This window comes from Peromyscus leucopus, chromosome 19, assembly GCF_004664715.2.
Source record: "Peromyscus leucopus breed LL Stock chromosome 19, UCI_PerLeu_2.1, whole genome shotgun sequence".
Taxonomy (NCBI): domain Eukaryota; kingdom Metazoa; phylum Chordata; class Mammalia; order Rodentia; family Cricetidae; genus Peromyscus; species Peromyscus leucopus.
The window spans coordinates 51951064-51978095 of NC_051079.1; the positions used below are offsets into that span (position 1 = coordinate 51951064).

Here is a 27032-nt window from a genome sequence, read left to right on the forward strand (position 1 = left end):
ACACACCTAGCCCCCAGTTAAAAGAGTCTCTAAGAAGCGTCATTGGAGACAACAGGGCACACACACAGTCACACACTGTTGCTGAGGGAACTGAGTGCCTATCTGGTGTGATTCAATGTGGGGTCTAGACAAATTTCCTCTAGATTTCGTCTCATGAGCCTTCTGTTCATCTTGTTTTGTAACCTTGGGCTGCGGCAAGACACAGGTGTGAGCACCCGTATATCCAAACCCCATGCATCCGCCTAATCTTGAGCCTGGGTATGGCTTTGAAGACCCTCAACAAGCCTTATTTTTGGCCTTGCCTTAGGTTGGTGGGTGTGCAAACTCATATGTATATGAGAGCACATGAGCTCATGTGTACACACACACACAGACACATCTGCGTTTATGATAACTACTACTATGGAAACTAACAGCAATAAAATCCACTTTACAGTTCCTAGAATTTTAACACTCCTGGCTAATAGAGGGGAGATATTTTAAAGAGAAATGTCTGTGCCCACCCCTTTGGCTATCAGTCTATTGAGACAATGGTCCCCAAGTAAATGGAATTTTCCCAGGAATCTAATGCTGGGCAAAGGAAAAGGCTAAAGCGCTGGCCAGCCAGAGGATTGGAACTGGAGTTCAAACAATGATGGGTCAGTGATGGGTGGGACCCCAACCTAACCAAGGCTGCTTCCTTTTGGACACTTCCTTCCCTCTAGTTGAGATTAAACCTCATGCCATGATCCTGACAACAGGCTTGGAATTCTTGTCCCAGTGTGGCCACGCCGAGGAAATCTCCTTTCTCTGTTTCTGACTAGTACTTGCCTGTTTCATTGACGTAGTGAGGTTGGGTGGCCAAGCCCAGCTTGTTGGGGATGCCAGGACCTGGGCTCTGACCCTAACAACTTGGTAAGGGCCCCATGGTAGTGTCCCCGGTTCTTAACTAGTCAATAACCAATCAAGAAAACACCTGGGGATAGCCTCTGATTTTTTTCTCCCCGATGGGGCTGTCCTGCTTGAAGTATGAAATTTCTCAGAAAAGGCATGGGACTCCCTTTAACATCCATCCTACTAGGCTTGGTGTATCCAGGCCTCTTTGCATTCCATCTAAAGTTGTAAGATTGCCTTGCATTAGAAAAACATACATCAAAATTATTGCAAAAGGCAGTAGTCTCATCTAATCTCTCATCTACTAAAATGAAAAATAAATACCGTGTACACCATGTAGTTCATCAAGTAATCAATTTTCGTTCTTTTAAATCTGGTTTTCCCACTATTCTTCATTATCTTAGTGTCAGCACCTAAAAATAGAAAATTCAATGTGATGAATAGTTGGAAAGTTCAACTAATAAGCATGTCAATAAAATTACTCTTTCTGTGATTTTTGATAGAAAAAGAACAGAAAAGCACTTCCCACCCCTCATTCTCTACAAACACGTCCAAGTCATGGTTAAACTATACAGTTCTAGTTAGCTAAATTATCAGTCCTCCTGCTTCAGCCTCCTGAGGGCTGGGATGTCAAGCCTGGACAGCTCAGCTCTTTCTTAAAATCGCAAGAACAAGAAGCACATTCGGGAAGTACCTGCAAAAATGACCAAGCCATGGCAGACATCGGTGTTCCTGATCACACAGCCACGTAACAGGATTTTGTCAGCATCCAAAGGAAAGCTCCGTTTCCTCCAAAACAGTGTTCCCGTGAACTTGTCTAGCCGGTTGTTGGGTTCTTCACATTCGATGAAACCTTTTTCAAATGGTGTGATTCACAAAATCAGTCAAATACAAAAGACCCGGGCTTTCCCAATGGACACCAAATAAAACAACTAGAATTTAAAACAAGTAAGGCAGTTCTGTACAAACCATCAAATGCTGCCAAGTTCTCTTCTTTTTGGAGATACTGGTCTGTGATTTCAAGGGCCATTTTGAACTTCAAATTGGTTTCTCTACAGGGAAGGGGAAGCAGGTAAAATTTAAGGAACACCATTTGGAGCTCAAAAGAACAACAACAACAAAAAATTCCATAAAGTAACATCGGGCCTTCCTGGGAGTAAGTGAAGCTTGACTGTTAGCTTGTTCTTTTTTCAAACTCTAATTGTAAGTTTAGATGGGACAATCTGATGCTAGAGCAAGATTATAAACCTAAAGTGTGCCACCGTGCCACTTAAGACGAAGTACCCACAGCCTTCTCTTCAAATGAACTTCTCACCCCCAACCTGGTCTACAACGTGCTGCCACACTACAATGGTATGCATACCAACCCAGTGCAGACACCCTGCTCAGCACCTCCTGTCCATGTACTTTCTGGAGCAGGCAATTGGAAGTGTTTCTGAAAGGCAGCTCTATCTAGCAAAGGAGGTGGCAGGAATACATAGGCTGCCCAGACCACAAGGCTGCTCCAAGCACAGCACAAAGGAAGGCAAGTGTTAGCGCCCCATGGGGGCCAGGCAGGCACATCCACTTAGGAGAACCAGGCTGTGAGTCACACAAGAGTCTCCACTCATTAGGAAGCTGACTGGTGATCCTAGTTCCACCATTTGGTTATGACAAGGCATGACGGACGGGACTTACTCTCTCTGGAAAACTTCAGAATTTTCCAGCATTTGGAGTAAGAGTGATGTCACTGGACAATCGACTGGCTGATCTACAGAGCCAGGGAAGGCTAGATGTCCAAACCTGTGACTCTAGACCCTCATAAAGCAGTGGGTCCATTTCTGGGTTATGAGAAACAAGGGTCACAAGGAACAGAGCCCTGACTGTCCCTTACTGTGTGACCTTAGCCAGGCTACTTCACCTCCCTGGGCCTCAGCTTCCTCATGGAGTAATAATTAAATAGTAGATTAAATATTTACATGCAATTAAGAACTCAATAAGTCTACCGAAAATGGCTCAAAAACCAGCACTTTATTCTAAAACTGATAAGCAAATAAAAAATTGTCTATTGACAAAGAACCTAGTCTCATTTCTGAAGTTATAACAGAGTCCATGGTCGTCTGTGAGTCTGATCATTGCTTAGCCGTGATCTTGATGGGAAGCCGGGAACAGCCTTTATAGTGAACACTCCATTTTATAGAAAAAAGGGAGTCAGTCCACTCTGGATAGTCAGACTGCCAACAAGTGACTGAGGCAAAGGTCAAGTCTCAGGGTTTCCTCCCCAGAATATGCAATGCACATTTCCTTCCAGGCCACCTTTGACGTAGGTCCACCTAAGACACACTCACCCATCGAGCTCAGCCGTTTCTACATAGCAGAGGCTGTTGGGCTCTGAGCTGGACAGCAGCAGAATGTCAGCCTGTCCAAAACAAAAGACACCTGTCACGCAGGGTCCCCAGAGTGGAAGGAACGTGGGTGGGGTGGGGGGTGGGGTGGGGACGCATGAGGAGAATAAGAGAAGCAGAAGTTGGTCACTTACAGGAATAAAATCATTCTTCTTCAAACGAAGGACGTCTCCGACTTGGATGTCTTTCCACTTGATGATTTTGAACCTAAACACCAAAAATAACAATAATTTGGGTTTTTAAGTTTCAGACCAAGAAATTATCGCTCTTCCTGGGTGTAAAGGTTTGGGAAAATGTGCAGATTACGGGAAAGTGCTTGCTACAAGTTTTCCCTTTCAATGACGTCACAAGAGTCACCTGCTTGGGGGACAATGGCAAAGGGACTTTGCTGTGTTCGTTCTACCCTACCCAACATAAGGAAGAACCCACCAGGGGGCACTTCCACACAGTGGGGACAGTGGCCACCCCTCTCTTTATGCTCAGGGCTTGCTGTCCCTCCCTGGGTTGTTTGTTTTGCTTTTTATTTTTATTTTTCCCTCTGTCACTCCTCATTTGTTTAGTGCCAGCACAAGGACAGGAATGCACGATTCCCCCACAGGCCACCAAGAATCCCCAATGGCCTTAAAGCTGGGCTCCCCTCATTCTTTAAATTCCACAGGATTTTTCCCTTTCTAAGGAATCCACATTCACAAAGCATCAAACTATAACACTCAGGCCCAAAGGCTTGCGCACGCACACAAAAGGTGTACTAAGCCATGGCTTCGGAAACCCCGGCTTACTATTTCATCTGAGGTCACGCAACCATGGGGGTTGGCAAATGTTTGGCAACAGTAACAAATTTATGAACACACAACAACTCAAAACCCCAAATCAAATGCTTAATGAGCCTGAGGTGTTTCTGGGAGTGCTTATCCAAGTTGTATCACAGGACTTCCCTGCAGCCACAGTTCTGTCTATAAACACTGACCGGGATGCTTTGGCCAGGTTTGAGAACAGTACTTGTTACAGAGTGTGGTGTTTGCATGGTACACACAGTGCTTTCTGTTCTCATAGAGACATAACTCTTTTTTTTTTTTTTTTTGAGACAGGGTTTTCTATGAAGCCCTGGCTATCCTGGAACTCAATCTGTAGACCAGGCTGGCCTTGAACTCACAGGGATCTGCCTGTCTCTGCCTCCCTGCTGGGATTAAAGGTGTGCACCACCATGCCTGGCTGAGACATAACTCTTTAACTGTGGGAAACAAAGACTTTAATATTTCCTGTACATATTCCTCAGAAAGTTTGTGTTACATTGAGATGCTTGATTTTAATAATTGCTGGAAGGGAATTGTTGAGAGCAAAATATGACAGATAATGATGAAAATGTCATAATGGAGTTCATTACTTCATATGATAGCCTAAAAAATAAATTAAAAATTGGCTGGTTTTGAGTTGCTTACTTTAATTTTGTAAAAAAAAAAGTAAATTCTGGCTTGGGATTAGAATAGAATTTGCAACAATTTCTTCAATGGCTCTAAACTCACTCTGCCATTTGTACTGTGTATTTGTATGGAGCAGAGATGCCAGCATTGACAATTTACAGACCAGTAAATATTGACCAGTGCTCCAAAAAGTGCCAAAGCTGTTCTAAGTCCTGCAATGTCAAATGTTCAGCCAAGACTTAATTCTTCATATAAAAATACACAAGCACATTCATCCCATTGGTATGAAAATGTACTTTCACTCTTAATGAATGGCAAATAATTATACTGGTAGCAAAGAATTGCTCTAAAATGATTTTTATGATTTATTATCAGACAATGATAGATTTATATCTATATTTTATATACCCACATACCTGAGGCTTCACTAAAAATTTCTCAGGCAAAAAAGGAGTCACGAGCAGCAAAAGTGTCAGATGTGTTCTGTTAGTGGCTGTGACAGCCTCGCAGGATTCAGCAAGCCATTTTCTGAGCACAGACATTTAATTACTATGCTGCCTCTCATGTGCTCACAAACCACAGAAAACTTGAAATTTAAAATACATTTTAAGTATTTGCTAATATCAAGTTTCTTCAGTTCATAAGAATTGAAATCCCCAATGCCAGAACTTTTATAAATAATCTTGGCTTATCATTCAGTAAATGCAGCTTGGTGATAGAGTGCCAGTTTAGGATTGTATAAGGTCCTGAGTTCAAGCTCCAGCACCAAAAAAAAAACAATAATAAAACTAAAACATAAACAAAAAACAAAACATAAAGTGAAGGGAAATTTATACTTAATTTAATATTTCAATATTTCTTACATCATGATTTAGAAATGTATGTGTTAATCCCAACTTACAAAGGGACTTAGCAACTTTATATCCCAACTCTGGGAACATCAGAGGCCATTCTGTTGCGCTGAGTGATGTGACAGTTTTCCTGGAACGAGGCTTCTAGGTCCTACCTCACTGATGGCCCTCATTCTCACAGGTTCCACTGTTCAAGCTGCCAGGGCCATGGAGCTGCTGGAGATGCTCCTCAGATAAGTTCAAGGCAAAGCCTGCGTGCGTGCGTGCGTGTGTGCGTGCGTGCGTGCGTGCGTGCGTGCGTGCGTGCGTGCGTGTGTGTGTGTGTGTGTGTGTGTGTGTGTGAGAGAGAGAGAGAGAGAGAGAGAGGGCCTCAGGCATAGCAGGCAAGTGCTCTGCTCTGAGCTCCCTCCCTAGCCTCAGGGCTGCTCATTACCAACATCACTGATGCACACTAAACAGTGAGGTGGGGTGGCAAAGAACCTTACCCTCTCTTCACAATATTGACTCTAGGGGATTCCAGAGGTGACTTCCAGCCCAGAATCCATTTATTTACAAGAAGAAAGCCTGTGTCAACATTTACAACTTGGCGGCACCTATTTTGAACTAACTGCAGTGGATGTGTGGCTGTAAATTGGGTTCCTTTCCTAATTGTGGACACGTTAAACAGTCTTTTGAGGTGGGCCTTCAATCCTATTTTTAGCACTTGACTTTGGACTCATTCCTTGAGGACCTTGCTCATAAAACAACTCACTACTGCTCCCTCAGTTGGTTGACTTGGCCTGAGCTGACTGCATTCTCTGTTTCTTGAACAAGAGTTTATTGAATATTTTCTGCATAGGAGATGCAGGACATAGTCTGGACCAGGAGATGGGACACCTCCCCAAATAATTCTAATACAATTTATGTCATAAAAGAAATGAGCACTAAATGTTCTGAAAATGGAGAGGAGGGAGAAATCACTTTAGGTGGCAAACCAGGGAAGGTATGGGGACATCCTGTATGAGGAAATCCCTGAAGGGGACACATTTGGGATTGTCAAAGTAGAAGCAGCACATTAGAGGCAGCAGGCTGGTGGAAGTGCTAGATAGTCTGGGAGCACAAGCCCAATCAGCAAATACATATAATCCAATTTGGGTATAGCTACACTGCCCTGAAGGGGAGGTAACATCTCTCTTTATCAGAGATGACTCACTATTAAACTACTAATGTACTGGGCTGAAGAGATGCCTCAGTCAGTAAAGTGCTTACAATGAAGTCTTGAGGACCTGAGTTCGATCCCCAGAGCCAGGAATGACAGTACGTGCTTGTAATCGCAGTGCTAAGGAGGTGGAGATAGGCAGACCCTGGGCTTGCTTGCCAGCCAGTCTAACTGAATTGGTGAGCCCCACAACCTTGAGAGACATGATTTCAAAAAGGGAGGCAGTAGCATCTGTGGGAAGATGACCAGCATTGACTTCTGGCACCCTGTGTACATACACTCATGTACACACACACACACACACACACACACACACACACACACACACACACACAGCTAATGTGCCATAGACTTCAAGGCTCTAATAGAATTATCTTTCAGTATGCCTCTAGACATATTTATGCATGAAATCTTTGTAGCTAAATTAAAAATGGATACCTGCCATCCTTAATGACTTCACATGTCCTATTGTTGATTTCCTTGTCCATTTTGTGGCGAGCCTTGGAAAGGAAGATGAGGAAGTATTATTTGAATCATCTCAAAATATAAAGCACCAATGACGAATGTTAGTAAGGTCAGAACAATACGAAGAAGGTACTTGAGAAGTCCTTACCACATCATCTACCAGGTCTTTGACTGCTGTGATGCCCAGCACCAGAAGTAGTGGTACCAGTGTGGTATACCATGCCAGGGTAGAGATTTGAGGAATTGCCTAAAAGAAAAGGAAAAGCTTGCATACACAGGTTCCCACAAAAATATACCTAACTTGCAGGTAGTGGAGACCTAATTTTAAGTTTGCTAATCCTAATGTCTATCATTGAACAAGTCTACATACAGGAACATGTCGAGGAAAGGACATTTAAGAACCATTCTTCTGGCTCTCTCTGGCTTCTCAACAGTCTGGCAGACAGTGGCCCCAGAAATTATCTCACTGTGGCTTTAACTAGGCATCAAAGGGAGACATCTAAACCATTGTGTAAAAAGTCAAAGTAGGGTTGGGCGGTGGTGGTTGGATGCCTTTTATTCCAGCACTCAGGAGGCTGAGGCAGGTGGATCTCTGTGAGCTTGAGGCCAGCCTGGTCTACAAAGTGAGTTCCAGAACAGCCAGGACTATTACACAGAGAAATCCTGTCTGGAAAAAAAAATCAAAGTAGGTAGCGTGGGGAGAGAGCAGCCCCTAATTCTGAGCAGCAATGTGTCCAGCCAGTTACTGTGGGTCCTTCAATGCAACAACAGATGGCAACAGATATGGCTGCTTCTGAAGGCAACTGATCAGGCAAAGCTCCCATCATGGTCCTTGCTGCTGGCTCAGGCAACAAAACAATCTCCTCTGTTGGATCAAGATAGTCTCTCAGGTGCAAGGGATACGTCTTTAATAAAGATCTGTCAGAAACCTGCTGATCTTTGGTCCACATCTGGTTCTTTGATGTTAAGCTCCCGGGTTCAGCCCTGTTCAGCCCTACACATTCAGGCTTTCAGATTTTGGACAAGTTACTTTACTACACTAAGCCTTAGCTGTTTTCTGCAAGATGGAGTATGTGCTGGTGTTTACCTCACAGAGAGCAAGTAAGCAGGCAAACAGCCTGTCCATGGCTGTGGCCTTAATGCAGATTGCTGTGTCTTAAGAAAAGTAAACGTGCTGCAGCTTTATCACGAGCATGTAAATCTGCCTTCTTCCTTCTAGAAGTCGATGAAGGTTAAGTAGCCCACTGACCACAGAGAAACCAAACATGACTTGAAGTGTACACCTGTACACTTGCCCATTGACACGCCCTTTCCGATCAAGTTATCAGGCTTTTTGACTGCCAACATCTGTTGAGTAACCACTTCTTCCTCGTGTGTTTGCTCCATCTATACTTTCTGCTCCACATACCCTACATCCCTCTCAGATGTACATCCGCTACATGTTAGAGCTTCATTAGTAAATCACAGTTGTGTTTTCCCATCCAACCCTTGTGATAAAGGATCTGATAAAGCCAACTGACTAAGTTATCTTTATAACCCACATATCGGGTACTAAAGGTCGATTCTGAGCACTAACTAAAACGTGGAGAGCCCCTTGATTATAGTAACCGTTCCTATACAGATAAAAGTCTAACGCTCCAGATAAGAACTCCTTGGCTTAAAAAAAAAAAAAGTATTTTTCTTTCTAACGTAAAACCAATTTACAAAAATAACTTAGAAGCTTTATGAACAATTTATCAATAAAAAGTCAATAGTATCCTTATGGAAAAACAGATGACTAAGTAAAAAGAAGATAAATATAAAACAAACAACAAAAACCCAATTAATTTTAAGGTACAAATAATTTTATAAATATTTTAGTTTTATTTACTTTAGGGATACAGTTTATCACTCACATCAGTACAAAATCAGTTGTCTGAAAACAGAGTTAGACCATGTCTGTTGGTTCAGGACTGTTATCCTAGATACTTAGGATGCTGAGGCAGGAAGATTGCAAGTTCAAGGCCTGCCTGGGTGAGTAGATGAGACTCTGCCTCAAATTGAAAAAGTGAAAAAGAGGGCTGAGGATGTAGCCCAGGGGTAGGACATGTATGAGGCTCAAAGTTCAACCCCCATATCTGAAACAAAAAATGCAAAATAGAATCAGAATAACATCTGCCTCATTTATTTTCTTAACTCACTGGGCTGGTTCTGCACATGAGGCACAGATCCCTTATGTAGAAAACCCTAATATAAATATAAAACACGTTAGAGATTGTTTATTTGCTGCACACCTACAGCGTAGTCACTGACAACAGATTCAAGGCATCAAAGGGCATTACCTGCAAGATAAGAAGGATCAGGAAATAGAAATTGGCTGCTCGCTTAAATTGTTCAAACAAATTCATGGGTAGAAAGGTAAGTCCGTTGTACTTGTATGTTTTAATTGCATTATTCTGTTGGGGGAAAAAAAGAATTATTCTAAATGGTACCATACAACAAGTACACCCACCTGCACAAATGACTATTTCCCACAGCCTGTCAAAGCCCAGGGTCATAATTTTCCAGTCAGAAGAATACTGAGATTTTCTTAAAGTATTTCATTCTAGCCAGGCTTGGGATGACTATAAGAGTCTAGATCACAAGACACAGACACCAGACTGTGACTTTCTGGATCCTGCTGACACACTTCTTGAGCCATAGGACCTCTTAGAACTTGGGGCAAAGATTGATGTCAACATGAACAGAGCAAGAAAGTACCTTTTATTAAGGGAAGATGAAGGCCACTGTGTCCGAAAGAGCAAAAGCCATTTTGCAAGTTGATTGTGTCCTCCAAAATGTATACTAACCCCTAACTCTAATGCCTTTTAACAAGATCTTGTCTATGGGGTCCTGGCAGGTGAAATCCAGATGACTTCACAATGGATCAGGGTGAGTTCTAAGCTAAGGACTGGAGCCTTTATAGGGAGGTGGGGGGAATTGGATACAGAGACACAGGGAGAAGATAGAAGCAAGGATTGGAATGATATATTTACAAGCCAAAGAATGGTAAGACTTGTGGGCAAGCACCAGATGTTGGGCCAGGCATGGATCTGGTCCCGAGATTCTCCATAAGGAACCTACTTTGTCAGCCTCTTGACTCTGGACTTCCAACTTCCCAAACTATTAGAAAATAAAGTTCTGCTTCCTAAGCCACAAGCTGTGGTACTCTAACAGTCCGCAGGAGAAAAGAGAGTCTAAGAATAAGCACCTACACCCTTCTCTTTGGCTATCGAACTATTAAAACAGTGGTCCCCAAGAAATTGAAAATGTCTCAACACTCTAATGTTGGGAGAAAAAAAGCCAGAGGAGGAATTTCTTTCCTGGAAAGAGATTTTACATAGTTATGACAACTTGTCAGATCACCTTGTAGATCTGACTAGACCATCGCGATGATGGGTCAGTGGTGGGTGGACAGCTTAGTTATGCATACTTCTCATGCTCTAGTTATCTTTAACCTCACAGAAGGGTCTGGAAGATGGAATTGGGAAGTCACTGATGGCTTTAATTGTTACTCTTCTCAATGTGGCCACAATGAATAAATTCATTTCTCTGCTTTTAACTAATACTTGTCTGTATTACTTAATACAGTCAAGTTAATAACCCTGTCTTATAGGGTTATGGATTTTTATTCATACATATGAATGTTTTGACTGTATGTATATGTACCACATGTATGCCTGGTCCTTGCAGAGGCCAGAAGAGGGTGCCACACTCCTAGGAATTAGAGTTAGAGAGGGTTGTGAGCTGCCATGTGGGTGCTGGGAACCAAACCTGGGTCCTCTGCAAAAGCAAGTGCTCTTAACCACTGAGCCATCTCTCCAGCTCTACTGATCTATATGTGTTTATCATGTTTTAAAGAAATAAGCATTTTTTAGGTGAAAATCTCTTTGGTATCTCTAAACCTATCCAAGGTAGAGTCAACTTGTTACTTTCAAAGAAAGGCTTCAGTGATGGTGTTTTATAATTTTCATAAAATATTTTACTAAGAACTCCGCCACTACACAGGGGATGTTTCCATTAATATAATTCTATTTTGTTTCAAGTCACACCTACCAACCTTCAGGGTAGTTAAATGTTAATAAAAATGACATTCTGTAGAATAGCGGAGGGTTATCAATAGCCCCAGATTAGTAATTACCTGGGTGGAAGATACTGTTTGAAGCGGAGAAGCACGACTTGACTAAGCAAACTTGGGCTAGTATAAAAACAATTCTGTCAATAACTTACCGCATATTTGCTCTCCTTAATACAAAAGAACTTGGTGTTCATAAAATGAGGTTGTTCATGGAATTTCCGGTCATTTGCTTTGACTTGCCATGTGCAATCTTTAAAAGAGAAAGAGAGGAGAATTGTAAGTAGAGGGTCACTGGGAAGGAATCAAATTGAAGGGCGGTCTGTAGAGTGGGTCCTAATCCACTGTGTGTGTGTGTGTGTGTGTGTGTGTGTGTGTGTGTGTGATAGCCTCTTCACAGACGCCACTGGGATACCAGCAAGGAAGGAGAATGGTGGGAAGTCATCTGTGGAAGATGGAAATCTTCCGTCATAGAGCTTTGGGGGACCTGTGATGGCCAATCTTCATTGTCAATTTGGGTTGACAATGAGGTCCAGAATCACACGGGAGACAGAGCTCATTGTGAGCCTGTGTGGAATTATCTTGATTACATTAACTGAGGTAGGAGACCTACCTTAACTGTGAGCATACCAGATGGGCTCAGGTCCTAACCTGAATAAGGAGGAGAAAGGGAGCCAAACACAGGTGTTCATCTCTAGCTGCCTCATGAATGAGTGTGGCTGCATCTTAAATGACTGCCTCAACCTCCTCCTGCCAGGACTTCTCTGCATGATGGACTAAACTCCCTTTCCATTAAGTTCCCTTTGTCTAGGTATTTTATCACAACAGGAAAAGTAAACAAGACAAATCCCAACCTCACAATCCTTAGAAAGAATCAAACCTGCCAACAGCTTCATCTCAGCCTTTTCGACTAGGGGCCAATGAGAATACATGTCAGATGTTTAAATTACTACTTACAGTCCTAGCAAGTTGCATTTTGACCAGTTAGTTGCTCATGGAACATTAATGTTCTAAAAGAGCAATCTACCTCTAGACGTGACCAAAACAAAAAATGCCAAAGATCTAGAAGTTCACAGCTATATTAAAATTTCAATTTTATTGACTTGGTTTCTAATATTTACATTTTGTAGAAACGTTTAGTGAATGAATAAATCACAAAGAAGGGTATTATCAATTAACCTCACTCACTTTGGAGTCACAATCTTGGGTTGGTGTTGTGCATGCAAGTTCATTTCAGGCCGTTGCTATGTCTGAACTCCAAGAAACTTTAGAAAGTCCATAGTATCTCTGATGCTGAGGAGGGAGAACATTCTTTTCCAATAGCTGTCTCCCTAAACACCTATTTATTCCCACTATACTATGATGCTAACTTGGTTCTCCCTAGGGTGGATCCCTGAGGTCACTACAGAGTGACAGCAGTTTCCAACTCCGCTGAAACCTGTACATATAGATATATCTTTGGGCACTAATCTCTCCAACTGAAGTGGTCAATTTTAATTGCCAGCTTGACACACTCTAGAATCACCTGTGAAGAGAGTTTCGACGAGGACTGGATAGATCAGTTTGGTCTGTGGGTATGTTTATGGGGGGGGGTTGTCTTTATTAGACTAATGTCCATTGTAGGTGGCAACATTCCCTGAACCTGAGTCCTGGACTGTATAAGAATAGAGAAAGGTATCTGAGTAAGGAGCATACATGTAACCATTCCTCTGTACTCTTGGCTGTGGATGTGATCTGACCAGCTGTTTTAAGTTCCTGTCACCTTGAGTTCCCTGCTATGATGGACTGTAACCTGGAATTGTGAGCAAATACAAGTCACATATTTGCTCTCCTTAATATGAAATAACTTCATGTTGATAAAATGAGGTTGGTTGTGGAACCTTCAATCATGTACTTTGACTTGCTATATGCAATCCTTAAAAGGGAAAGACAAAAAAAAAAAAAAAAAAACAGTATGTAGAAACCCCGGTCATTGTTTTGTGTCAGGGCATCTTGATTCCAGCACAGAAGTGAAACTAGGCCACTGTTCTTCCCACCCTGTGGCCAATGTCACTTCTAAGCCTGCTAGAGGCTCTTGGTGCCAAGTACGTCCCAATCTCCCCAAAGTCCTGTAGCTGTAGAACTCTACGCCTTTGCTACAAATACAGGCATGTCCATGGGTGAGCACAGCTGGAATGGCCCAAATTCTGATGAGGTTCTTCATGGTAGCCTCATGAGATACATATATTTTCCCCCTATAGCTCACGATATCTTTTCCACCTGCCTGGAGGGACGCACAGCTTCACAGGGAGCTAACGAGTGGCAAGCTTCTTGGATAGTTGATATTTCTCATAGTCATAGCCAGAGTCAAGGCAGGGAGTCTGGGTCACTCTAAAGTTGTTGGAGACTTGTGGCTGCCTCCTCCAGTGGCTTATTCACGCTCAGCATAGCCAATGGCTGGTTGGGCCAACAGCATGACTTCCAGCAGTAGACTTGAGGACCATGTTCTCCTTGAGGCCTCATTTGTACACTGGCCATGCCTACTCTCATGCCAGTATGGACAGAATTGCTCAGACACTGATGGCTGTGTGATTATAGCCATCCCTGAGTGTCCTCTCTGGACATGTTGAACAAGCCAGTGCACTGCTCATTGACGGCTGTCATTTGGCTACTCTGTCTTTGAATATTGAACATCACAATCCTTAGGTAGAAGGTGTGAATGTAACTAGTCATCACATTCCAGGCAGAGTTACCCCAATCTAATCCCCGTTTATATGGCAGCTTTTAATCTTTGAAACCCTCAGTGACACATCCTTTATCAGTGCTACTCCCAAAGAACACAGTTTATTCTATCTTCTGTTTGCTGCCCTTTTGGACAGAACCACTCCATGGGTTTTTAAGTGATGGAGCTGACCCTGACCCTAGAGCAGAGGTAAGAAAGACACTTTGAGACATACGCATGAACGTGTTCTCACGAGGCTAGACAGAAGTTAGACCTCCCTCCTTCACACTCACCCTACATTGTAGCCAAGCCAGTTCAGAGGGACAGCACTGACCATTGCTATTCTATCTACATTTTACTGTGGGTACTATGTCCTCCTCCCTGCCCAGACTGGTTCCCAGGGGAGCCTGGAGAATGCCAAGCTTGTCCTTGAATTCCTTACAGGTCCTCCATGTGCTCCAAACACACTAGCACCAAAAGTATCTTCAGAATGAGCTGGAAATGATAAATTCATAGTTCAGCTTGCTCCCTGTCTATATCAATTGGTGCCCTATTGCTGAAGCCCAGCCCTAAGTGAAAATTTAGGCTCACGGGACCTTCCAACACAGAGGTGACTTCAGTTGGCCATGAGACTGCATCTCCTGTGTTTTGTCTTGCTCCTCCACACTGGGCTCCTACTGCCCTATTTTACATCAGCTTTATAGATACCATGTTCCATTCTCTGTGTGTGATGGGCATGGTGCTTAGTGGTTAACATCTATATTTCATAGCTCGGGACATTGAGGCATTGGTAGAATCAGCAAGAGGACCAGTGGCATAAGACTCAGAATCTAGCTGATCTCTCTGAGCTTCCAGTATAGCCTCCCCCCCCCATCTTGCTTTGCTGGCTAGGCCCTTCTTTTGGAACACAATCTCTATACCACTCTGCCAGCAAGAACCAACTTGGGAAGACCATTTATGAGACCACGGTCACCTTTCCTCTATTACCACAGCACACAATCCTGCTTGGTCTCCTAATATGAAAGCACAAATGTGTTGCTGCCATGAAAGCTCAAAACATGGATGTCATCAGTTAGGAGTTAGGCCAAAGGCAGAATCCCCCAGCCTTGGATTCTTCATCAACCTGCAGGGAGATGACCTTTCTTTGAGCGGCACACAAGTGGGTGGGTCCAGTTTTGATGAAATTAACAATGAGTATGACATGCCATTTTTGGAAGGGGAAATAGAGACAGGAAAAAATCTATGAGTAAGGGATCGTAAAACTGCTCAACTGTGCAGCAATTGCAAAAATCAAAGTCGTACTTATGAAAATACTTCATCTTTTTCAGTGACTCGCTTTTCATCGTCCTACTCCTTGGGAAACACAGATACTAGTATAAGAGATCAAGTGCAGGCTGTCAGAGGATGCAAATAATGAACTTGATTACATTTTTGAAAATCACAATACCATTACTGAGCGTTTCCCTGTGTGGTTTGCCTGCCACTCATCAGGTAATCGTAAGTGTGGTGTTATGACAAGTGGAAACGTTCCTGGCATCTCCCAAGCTCAAGAGCAATCATCAAAAGGGAAAATGGAAGTGGAAGTACAAAACAACCCATGAGCACTGTGATAAGATCTGCAGTCAGAACACTTCTTCCCCACTCAAGGGAGAGCGCTGACGGAAAGTAGCAAAAAGAAAAAAAAGGGGGAGGGTGCTTCTTAGGATAATCTTGAATCCATTCCATTTGTAGCAATTTGCAGATGTATCTGTTTATTTTATTATTTTTTAAGGGATTTATTCATTTGTATTGTATGTGCATTAGTCTTTGCCTGCATGTATGTATATGTACCACATGCATGCCTGGTGCCCATCAAAGCTAGAAGAGACATTGGCCTCCCTGGAATTGGAGTTGCAGGCAGTTGTAAACTGCCGTGTGGATACTGGAGATTCAACCTGGGTTCTCTGCAAGAAGCAGAGTGCTCTTCACTGCGAAGCCAACTCTCTAGCTCCTATGCTTTATTCTCTTTTTTTTGTTTTGTTTTATTTTTTTGAGACAGTTTCTTTGTATAGTTTTGGTGCCTGTCCTAGAACTCTGTAGACCAGGCTGGCTTGAACTCACAGAGATCCACCGGCCTCTGCCTCCCAAGTGCTGGGATTAAAGGCGTGCACCTAGAACTCTGTAGACCAGGCTGGTTTGAACTCACAGAGATCCACCTGCCTCTGCCTCCCAAGTGCTGGGATTAAAGGCGTGTGCTACCACTGTCCGGCTTTACTGTTTTATTCTTTAAGACAGGGTCTTACGACATGGCCCAAGCTGGCCAGGAGCTCATTATCATCCTACCTCAGCCTCCTGAGTGCTGGGGTACAGTTGTGTGTACAACAGCCAGTGACACATGCTTTTAAGGTTTTGCTTGAGCTTACTGAAGACCTGACACATTCTAGGCACCGGTATTCCAGAGCACTGCTGAGAACCATTGCCCTACACTTATCGCGGGATGGGAAGAGAAGCTGACAGGGATCCTGGAGAAGAGAGAAAAGGTCAGTGTGAAGGACTGAACCCCAGTCTCAGAAACACCCAGGAGGGTGTGTCAAGAGGGGTGCACACCTTCAGTTGCAGTGGTTACCGGGGATGCTGGGACAGGAAGAGCAAAAGGTACAAGCCCAGGGCTGGAGAGATGGCTCAGCGATTAAGAAGACCTGAATTCAGTTCCCAGCGCTCAGATAATGGTTCACAATCATGCATGAATATAACTTCAGGGAATTCAAAGTGACCTTCTGATCTCTGTGGGCACCAGGTACACATGTGGTATGCATACACACATGCAGACAGAACACCCATACGCATAAAATAAAATAAATAAATCTTTAAAAATAAAATAAAATAAAAGTTACACAGGCCAGCCTGGGCTATACAGTGATACACTGTTAAAAAAGACAAGACAAAACTAAACCAAAAATGAGCCAACCAACCAAACAACCACAAGGCAAACCAGCAAAAGAGCCTAGGAGGAAAGAATAAGTCATCCTGAGAATGAGCTGCACAGAATGAGATTTCCCGCCTTCTCCTGCTGTGCCCAGTCCAGCCCCACCCAAGAAAGCAGCTTCCTTATCCCCTCCCCTAGCCTGTTTTCATTTGTAAGCTGTAAACAAAGGACCATTTTTCTAACTCCCCAGAGAAGCAGTTAGGGTTGCCAGAGATTACCGTAGCCTCCTATTTTATATGTGTGATCAATATGTTGAGGGGCCTGGAGAAAATGCCCCATGTGTTTGTATCTGAAGTTTAGCTACAAGAGCTCCTCACCTCTCCTTCAGAAACCTGCCTGTAGTCAAGGCTCTTGGTTGGCCTGTATGGACAAGCCTATTGGTGTCTCTTTATCTTTGGAAATTTGAGCAGTATTACAACCAAAGACCATAAAAAGATCAGAAGATGGTCGTCTACGGTCAAATTTCAAATACTTACAGAAAACACTTGACATGCCTCTCTTCCAACACCCTTAATAAATAAATATTTATTTATGCTAGCTTTTGCAAAAATTAATGTGACCATGAGCATTTAAAAAAAATAGTCAGAGAAATGCTCAGAGATTGAAAGCGCTTCTTGTTCTTGCAGAGGACCTGGGTTCAGTCCACAGCACCCACAGGTGGCTCACAAGCATCTCTAACTCCAGTTCTAGGTGATCTGGTGACCTCTTCTGACTTTGTAGGCATTGCACAAACACAGTGCCCACACATACATGCAAGTTCATATACTCATACATATAAAACTAAGAAATCAGAGAACACTTACGAATGTGGTTTGAAATGTTGTGCTAATGAGCATGCCTTTAGGAAGGCTAGCAAAGCAATACTTGGAGGTGTTTGCCTTTGGGATACATTTTACTATACACTTACACCACAATAGTAAGTTTCGGTCAAAGAAAGCACCTTGTCCCACTTGCTAGAATAGGAATAATGACAAAGTAAAGAGGAGAAATTATAAACTTATCAGCAACTACATCAAAATACATTTATGTATGCTAGAAAGATGCTCAACCAGAGTTGCAGCAACAAACCAACCAGGCACATGTCTGGGATGCAGGTAACATCAGCCACATGTGAATCAGTATCACGCCACGCTTTTCTAAAGGCTTGTATCACTGATACATCTGAGCACAGCTACGTGATGTCCAGAGTGTTCCCACAGATGCCAAGTGCTTTGATGAGTGCCATCTGGCAGAGGGAGTGAGCATGGCCTTGTCCCCCATCCTTTCTGCTGTTTTGAATTCTCATTTACAAAGCCACCAACAACCAAACGCCTGGATCAGTTGCTGCAAGCTGTGACAGACACAGGAGACTAGAAACATCAAAATCTTAGAATCGTAATATGAAGAGGAGAATCATCCCAGAGAAACATGGGTACAGGACACAGGCAGGCATGCCACATAAAAATAAAATGCAGACAGTTCTTTCACAGGAGAAAAGACCCTGGAGATAATAAAAGAGAAATGCAGTCTACAGAGGTACCATTCTTTATCTTCTAATTTTGGCAAGGAATAAAGAATCTAATGACACAGAGTTAAAAAGAGTAAAGAATTGGTCCTGTGGATAGCCTCTGTGGAGGGCAGTTTGACCATCTCTCAAAATCTGGTACGCAGTGTACTGTAGCGTACTCCAACTTCTAGGAGTCACCCTCTGTGCATGAACTACTCTTCAGGGGAAAGATGGAATGGTGCAGAGCTTCTGAATACAGCCAATTTTTCCAAGGATTAGGAAGAAGCCAAACGCTTTCTAGGAGCAGTTGGTTAAACATCCACATAATGAAAGACTAAGTTGAGAGTAAAAACAAAATAAAACAAATGAGGTGATTTCATATGGATGATAGGGAAATTCTCCACATCACATGGCCAACTGACAAAGGCAGAGGGCATCTATTATATTATGCTATGAGATGCACAGAAGCAATACATAGTATGGCCATACGCACACACATATCCCTTGGTACATAGAGCAACATGTGTGTAAGGTTTGTGCATATCCATGTGTGCACTACATACCTCTGAAAGGATCTATGAGAAACTAGGAAGAGCAAATTTCTTTCCCAAAAAGGAAAATTCATGGCTAAGGAAGAGCTAGGGATGTGGGATTTATTTTCACTCTCTACCCATGCTAATGTGGATTTAATTTGCATATATTACCATTAAAATATGCATGTGATTCTATTCTCTCAATTTATGTAAAAGCAATATATAGGTTGTTTAATTTTTTTTTTTTTTTTTTGAAACAGGATTTCTCTGTGTAGCTTTGGAGCCTTTCCTGGATCTTGCTCTGTAGACCAGGCCGGCCTCGAACTCACAAAGATCCACCTGCCTCTGCCTCCTGAGTGCTGGGATTAAAGGTCTGCACCACCACCACCCAGCAGGTTGTTTAATTTTTATAGTCATTATGCCACTCCATTTACTATTACAAATGCCTATGTATATATAAATTCTAAAGGCAATGGGGTTATGGGTAAGGATAAATAAAAAGTGGAGTACTTGGGGCTAGAGTTGCAGGTCAGTGGTAGAGTGCTTACCTAGCATGTGTGAGTCCCTAACACTGGGGGTGGGAGGGGGAAGTACTAGAAAAGATGAAAATTTGGCATAGCCATGGAAATAAGCATAAATACATCTTTACAATGTTTTTGAATAAGAATACATACTGTATAGATCCATATAGATAAACACAGAGTTTAAAAACACGCGAACTAAATGACAGCATTTAAAGACATGGCTTCAGAGAGCAAAACAGCAAAGAGGAACGGACTCGTGGCTGTGAAAACAGGGTCGAGGCCAGCGAGATGGCTCCGAGGACAAAGATGCCTGCTGCCAAGCATGGCCACCTGAGTTCAGCCCGAGGCCCACACGGTGGAAGACAGGAACAGACCCCCACAAGTTGTCCTTTAACTGTCACATGTAGGCCTCGGCACACATGTGCTCTCACACTCATACACACCCCCTCCTCTCTCACACACAATCAATCAATCAATCAATGTGATAAAAATTTTAAAGAAATGGATGGAGTTTCCCTCTGAGCAGGGAGGGAGGGAAGAAATGTAAGCTCTCCTGGCGGTCAGCCGTACGCTCATGCTTGACATGGGGCAGGGTGCCACATGTTCACGGAATAACTGGTTAGCCAGGTGCTTGTGTTCTCTGTGGTTTTCCAGAACTGGAAAACATACGAAAAGAAAGACACTAAAGTCCGATGTGCACCAGATGTGTTTGCTTGTGATCCCAGCGCTCCAGAGGCAGAGGCAGAAGGATGGCGGCAGGTTTCAGTCCAGCCTGGTCTATCTATTTAGCAAGTTCAGGGTTAGCCAGGACTACATAGTCACACCTTGTCTCAAAACAAAAACAAGCAAAGACCAAAACTAAAAAACTCTAAAAACAGAAAACAAAACCGAGCCTAAAAAGCAAGAAAGGCAGGCAGGCAGATAAACAGAAAGGGAAAGCAGAGACAGAAGAAAAGTAGCCTCGGCTCTGACAGCCAGAAGACACGGGCACAGGTGACGGAACTTACCTAAGTGTCAACAAGGCCACCAAGCCACATTCTTCTGAAGGGCTCTGACTGTGTGCCTAGGAGGGAGGAAAAGCGACCCAGGGTGGGAGATGGGGGAGTTAAGAGAAGACAGCCCTGTCTTCTCTATGCAGGAAGCCTCCAGCCTCGCTCAGGTCTCTGAGCCCAACTATGGTCCTTCTGCTCCAGTGTGGGCCTCAAGGGGTGGAAGAGAAGATGCCCATCAGGTCACAGAGTGATCCGCACCAAGGAAGGTGTGGAACTCGTCTCCTCATTTTCCTAAACCAGGTTCACCTCTATCGACAACCACAGTCTCTGAAATTGTGGACGGATGAAGATCAGATTGGCTAGAGTAATGACCACAGCTGTAATTCTGGGAGCGAGGGTCCCAGACCACCAGCAGCCGCACACGGGCACTTGTTAGAAATATTAGCTCTTAGGCCCCACCCCAGAGCCATGACAGTGGAGACTATAGATGGAGCTCAGTGGTGTTTCTCACAAGCTATATATGTGAATCTTCTGGACATACAAATTCAGAAACATCTGTAGATAAAGCTTAATCTCAACCTCCAAAAGCCCGATTGTCCAGCCAAAGTAGAGAACACAGTGATACCTAAATACCCAGACAATAAGACGAACATGTACTAAATGTAATGATGGATACTTGGTGGTGTGGGAAGTCTAGCCCAGCCAGGGTGTGGTAGGAACACATTTTGGAACAGATGTTCCTTGTATTGACTAGTCTGTGTCTGGTTTGGCTTTTGTCTTTTGAGGTGGGGTCTTTCCATGTTGGCTAAGCTAACTTTGAATTCATCATCCTTCCTTTTTAGCTTCTGGACTACGTGAGCCACCACCTAGGCTTATGATTCTTAGAAGCTCATAATTATGCCAGTAAAGGAAGAGGAAAAAGGTCCAAGGGTATTTGAGGGAAACAGGATGTTATTAGCAAGAACCGACAGCTGGAAAAGCCTGACCTCAGCCCACATATGAAAATCTGGGCACTGCTGGACCACAGGGTGACCCAGGGAGGGACCAGCGAGGACCCAGCAGATGGTGAGGCCTGGAACTCCGTGGCAAGACCACAGACATCTATCAGAGGGCTTTAGAGGGGAAACTGACAGGGTCCAGTTGAACTTGACATCAGTCACACAAGCACTAAGATGTTCTTGAAGGGAATAAGACTAGAGTCAGAAGACCAGGGCCATCATTAAAAGTAGCATGAACAAGGACCGCCAAGTGCTATGGTCCTGGAAATAGAGGAAATAGCTTCAAGATCTATCTTGCTATTTGTGCAGTAAAGCCAAAAAGAATAAAAAATAAGGACAAACTAGATGCAGAGGCCTGAGCAGCACACAGCCTTGGAAAGGCAGGAAAGTCGCCCAACACAAAACCCTACACTTAAACATTTAAGCATTATGCAGTTCAGTGTGTGTGTTTGCGTATGTGTGTGTGTGTATGTGTGTGTTTGTGTGCGCGTGTGTGTGTGTGTGTATGTGTGTGCACACACACGCGATTTTTTAAAAAAAACAACTAGACTGTGCAGTTCTGGGGCATGAACTTTTGTGACAGTGTTGTCCATGGCCACACTGCCCTGATCACTACTAGATTCTCTATGATTTCAGAAGCTAAGCAGGGCCCGGCATGGTTAGTACTTGAATGGGAGATGACAGTGTTATACCTGGGGCCAGGGAGCTGTCTCAGCAGGTAAAGGTCCTTGCCACCAAGCCTGATGGCATGAGTTTTATCCCAGGGCTCACAGATGGAAGGAGAAAACCAGTTCCCACAAGTCATCCTCTGACAGTGTGTGCGCTCCCGCCCCACACGCTCACACACATTAATAAACACAGACACACAAACAGACAAAATTATTTTAAAGAAAAGCACGTGGCTGATAGAGTGTGGGGAGATGTAGCTAGAGTTTTCCTGCCTTGCCCACAGTTAGGACAAATCTCTGATATTGTATATAGTTATTGTACTTTTGTATATAGTTTTTCTCATGTTAGTTATAACCTTTTGCTTTTTTTGTTTTTATTAAAATAGAAAAGGGGAAATATGGTGGTATTTTATTTGTACTGAAATGTGATTTTAATTGTATGTTAATAAATAAAGTTGCCTGGGGGTCAGAGCTATTAGAGCCATAGCAAGAGCATGGTGGTGGTGGTGCATGCCTTTAATTCCAGCACTTGGTAGAAGAGCTAGGTAGATCTCTGTGTATTCAGGGATACAGTCAGCATTGGAGACATATGCCTTTAAGACCTGGAGGGCGGTACTTACAGGCAGTGACGAGGCAGTCATGTGTTTGGGTTTATAACCAATGAGAAGGCAGAACAGAAAGACTATATTAAAGACAAACACACAGGAAGTAGCTCTTTTTCGGAGAGGTAGGACCACCGCAGGCAAGGTAAGGTTTTAGCTCTGAGCTCTGACCTCTTGGCTTTCTCTTTACATTGGTTCTGTTTCTTATTTAATAAGATGGTTGGTTACATCTACAGGGAGATGGGTCTAGCTGGGCTTGTGTCTGTCATGTTGGTTTACCCATGATCAGAGAAAGAAAGTCAAGTAGATAGTATGAAATTCCTACATGTGAATATGTAAAGAATAAAAAAAAAATACATCTAATTTGGTGGAGTTTCCTCAGATCTCCAGGTTTCCATGGGCCAGCTTTATCTGTATTTGTGATCCAAGTAAAAATTAATTAAGGTCCCCTACACTCCTGCAACTTTAGTTACCGATCCCTGTAGTGGGTAGCCATTCCAGCTTGGATCTGGAGGCTCCAACCCCCATTGAGACTCTGGCAACTGTCACGCCTACGAGGCGGGGCGAGGGGAGGTGCTGGAAACCTGAGAGCTGGATGGGCAAGCGCTCGCTCTGGGCGCGCTCTCTGCGCCTGGACCCTGGATAGTGGAGATTGATTGTGCAGAGCTCCAGAGAACACCGCTGGATTGCGATACACTTTCCCCAGACCCCCGCGACCTATCCATTCCTTCATTTGTAAGTCATCCACTAAATAAATCTTCCTTTTAACTACGTGGAGTGGCCTTTATAATTTTCCCCAATAGATCCCTCATGCAGGTGTTCCTGTCAGCAGCTGTCCAGCTGTGCCTGTTTCATGAACATTACATTCATTCTTAATTTCTGCCAAGAGCAGAGATATATCTTCTCTGTGAGCTAATGTTCTTGACTAGTAATCATTCCACCTTAAATATTGCTCATCAATTGACTACTAAATATTCCACCTTAAATATCGTCCACCCAGTAATTAAACATTTCGCCATAAATACTGTCTGCTAAATGGCCATTTTGGACTATAACAAAATTCTGAACAAAGTTACAAGGTCAGAAGAAAGTTTTAATGAGATAAATAAAGTTTATGGCTATTATTTTTTCAGTCAGGTCTCATTACTGATGCCTGGCTGGTCTGGAATTCACTGCATAGAATCTGCTGGCTGTGAAGTTATAGAGATCTTCTGCCTCTGTCTACCAAGTGCTGAGATAAAGGTGTGAGCCACCACCATGCCTGGCCTACAACTTATATTTTATAAATTATAAAAACCTATAATTTATACTTTTGAATACAGAGGAGCAAACCAACCAGACAGAGTGGCTGGCTGCAACGTGATGAATGAGGCTGCCAGCTGTGGGTAAGACCGAACCACACCAAGTGCCAGGAGATGGGGTTAGTGGGGAGGCCATGTGTGGTACAGTACTTCTCTATGATAAGAGTTGTGGCAGGGAGAGGAAGGGGTGTGACCACAGAGAGGCAGCCACAGAAGGGAGCCTCTGCTTATCTTGCCCTATTATTTTCAGCCTGAGAAGCTCCCAAGGCCTTCAAGGGTGGCATGTACACTAGCCAAACATGGCTGCCAGACCCCACTCCTCATCACTCAGGCTCCAAGGATTCCATTCAGTGCCTGGAACCCTAGCTCCTCTGAGTCCTTCATTCTTTAGGAATCACTGCTACCTCATTCTGGAGAATGCTGGATTAAGTCACCTGCCTCATTCTGGAGCATGCAGGGAGCCAGTCACCTGCCTCATTCTGGAGCATGCAGGGAGCCAGTCACCTGCCATCATACCTGCCTCATTCTGGAGCATGCTGGAGCCAGTCACCTGACTCATTCTGGAGCACGCTGAAGCCAGTCACCTGCCTCATTCTGGAGCATGCAGGAGCCAGTCACCTGCCTCATTCTGGAGCATGCTGGAGCCAGTCACCTGCCTCATTCTGGAGCATGCTGGAGCCAGTCACTGCCTCATTCTGGAGCATGCTGGAGCCAGTCACCTGCCTCATTCTGGAGCATGCTGGAGCCAGTCACCAGCCTCATTCTGGAGCATGCTGGAGCCCACCAGCCTCATTCAGGTGAGCTCATCTCCAGGAAGCCTTTGACACCCAGAAATTTCTCTGGTAGAGCTCAGTTTGACCCCTATGCTGATCCATACTGATGCACTCACAAACTCCCTTTTTCACGTGCCAGTATAGGGCGGGGGTCTAGAACTAGGTCAGACTAGAAATACGGGACCCCAGGCCATAACAGCACAACCCTGATTGGCTAGCAGATATCTACTATCTCCAACCAGTCATCTCAGGTTTTGAATTTTCCCAGAATAGGTGCTGAAAAGGAGAGGAAGCGAGTGTGTATTTTTCCTGTGGCACCACAGGCTGGATTTCAGTTCCTCCATGTACCATCATCATGACTTCCCTTCCTACCATACTCCCTGCATGTGATCTCCATGTGAGCACTCTTTTCCCCTGACCAACTCCTCATCTTTCAGATGACATGTGGGTATCATGAGGAAGCAAGTCCACAGGATCCATCAGGGATAGATTCCCTGCTACAGGTCAATCTATCAAAAGACAAGTCACTACATAAACGACACTTTGAGTCTCCCTAAGGACTTTAGTGTTATGCCTGTTATTGTGTGTTGTGTGTGTGTGTGTGTGTGTGTCTGTGTGTGTGTGTGTGTGTGTGTGTGTTGGTGGTCTTCTCATGGAAGTCTATGTGAAAGCAAAAGCCTCAGAATGGCAGAGAGGACCCCAAATAACATTTCCTATATGAGGAAGTGATTCCCTAGGAAAGCTGGAATTTATCCAGCCATCTATTCATTCCTTGTTCATGGATTTGGGCATGTGTGGGGAGGGAGGGTGTTATTCATAAGTGGCCCTGTAGCTTTAGTCTGGGAAACCAGGAGAAGTCAAACACCCTGAAGGAAAGAGGAAGGGTCAAGATGAAGATCTGATAATAGAAAACTGGGCAGGAGCTGAGGGTGAGGGGAAGGTAGTTTGGATTTAAAGAGAGATAAAGAAAGGTGACAGTGACTTCCAGGAGGTGACGATGACTGATATTTATTGGGCACTTACGCCTAAAATGTAAATCCTTCCCATTTATTTCTGATTTAATTTTCACAATCACCATAGAGAACTAGTCCTGACATCTAACCTACTTTACAGATAAGGGCCCTAAAGCACACGGAGACCAAGTCCTTTCTTGAGGCCAGACAGTTAGAAAAGAGTGAAGTCACTTGTGGCTACACAGCTGGAGTCTGGGGTCTTCCCTCTCAACCACACGCTTGGCCTTCTCAGGGACACACACTGGGGCCTATTACATGTTACATAAGCATCTTTTATTTGTGTTTTAAAAATCACTTTATCTATGTGTGTGTGTGTGTGTGTGTGTACGTGTGTGTGTGTATTCATGTGCCACAGCATGTCAGAGGACAAGTGAGGGGTCCACTTACTCTTGCCACAAGTGCATTTTGGCAAATACCTTAACCTGCTGAACTGACCCTATGATGTGGGTAGAAAGGCTTAGTTTGTCACAGGCGTTTACAGTCCTGAACGGCAACATGCAAGGAATGGAAAGGGGGAGGGGCAGAAGGAGGAAGATGAGGGTTTTCTGAGGGGCGGGTGGTGTTAGAAAGCTCTGGGGTGGGAAGATGATGCTTGGGACCAAGCTCAGTGGGCCTGGTGACCTTTAAGAAAGCATTATCTGTAGTGGCAGGGAGCCCACAGAGGGGAAGAACCAGTGGGATGGGAGGGGTGATAGCTGACAGTGTATAACCACTGTCAGCTTGGCCGTGAGAACTGGAGCCCTGGGCATCCCATGCAGAAGGTGGAGTTTAGGTCTGCATGTGGCCTGGGGCACAGATGCTGTGTGGCTGGGGCAGCCCTCAGCTGGAAGGCAAGCCAGCATTTACTAGTTAAATCAGCTATAAAGGAGGCCAGGAGGCGGTGTTCACACCCTATTCCTAGACTCAGAAAGCCTAAACTTGCATCAGCCCAGAAATTCTCTCCAGAGCATCTTCTTTCCCGAGTGCCTCTCTCTGAGGCACTTCCAGAAGGGAAAGAATTACTACACAAGGAGTCCGTCTGGGGGGCATCACGACCACTAAGCTGGTCAGCTAAAACCCAGCGTCCCACAGCCAAGGAATGGTAGAAATCTCTGGCTCCACAAAGTTAAGTTGTTTTCCACTTTTGCTAACGAAAAAGCCGAAACCTAGGAGGGAATAAGAGTTCCCATCTTTCCAGTTTCAGAGGCAACC

At 44.0% G+C, this 27032-nt stretch overlaps 1 protein-coding gene across 1 annotated transcript in view; it reads right to left on the minus strand.

Annotated features, from left to right (window-relative positions):
* Atp8b1 (ATPase phospholipid transporting 8B1) overlaps nt 1-27032 on the minus strand; it is a 130843-nt gene that overhangs the window by 39750 nt on the left and 64061 nt on the right. The window contains 9 exon segments of the mRNA XM_028856596.2: nt 1198-1286; nt 1568-1726; nt 1843-1925; nt 3201-3271; nt 3392-3464; nt 7166-7227; nt 7341-7439; nt 9514-9627; nt 11441-11538. Of these exon segments, the coding sequence (XP_028712429.1) occupies nt 1198-1286; nt 1568-1726; nt 1843-1925; nt 3201-3271; nt 3392-3464; nt 7166-7227; nt 7341-7439; nt 9514-9627; nt 11441-11538 (848 nt within the window).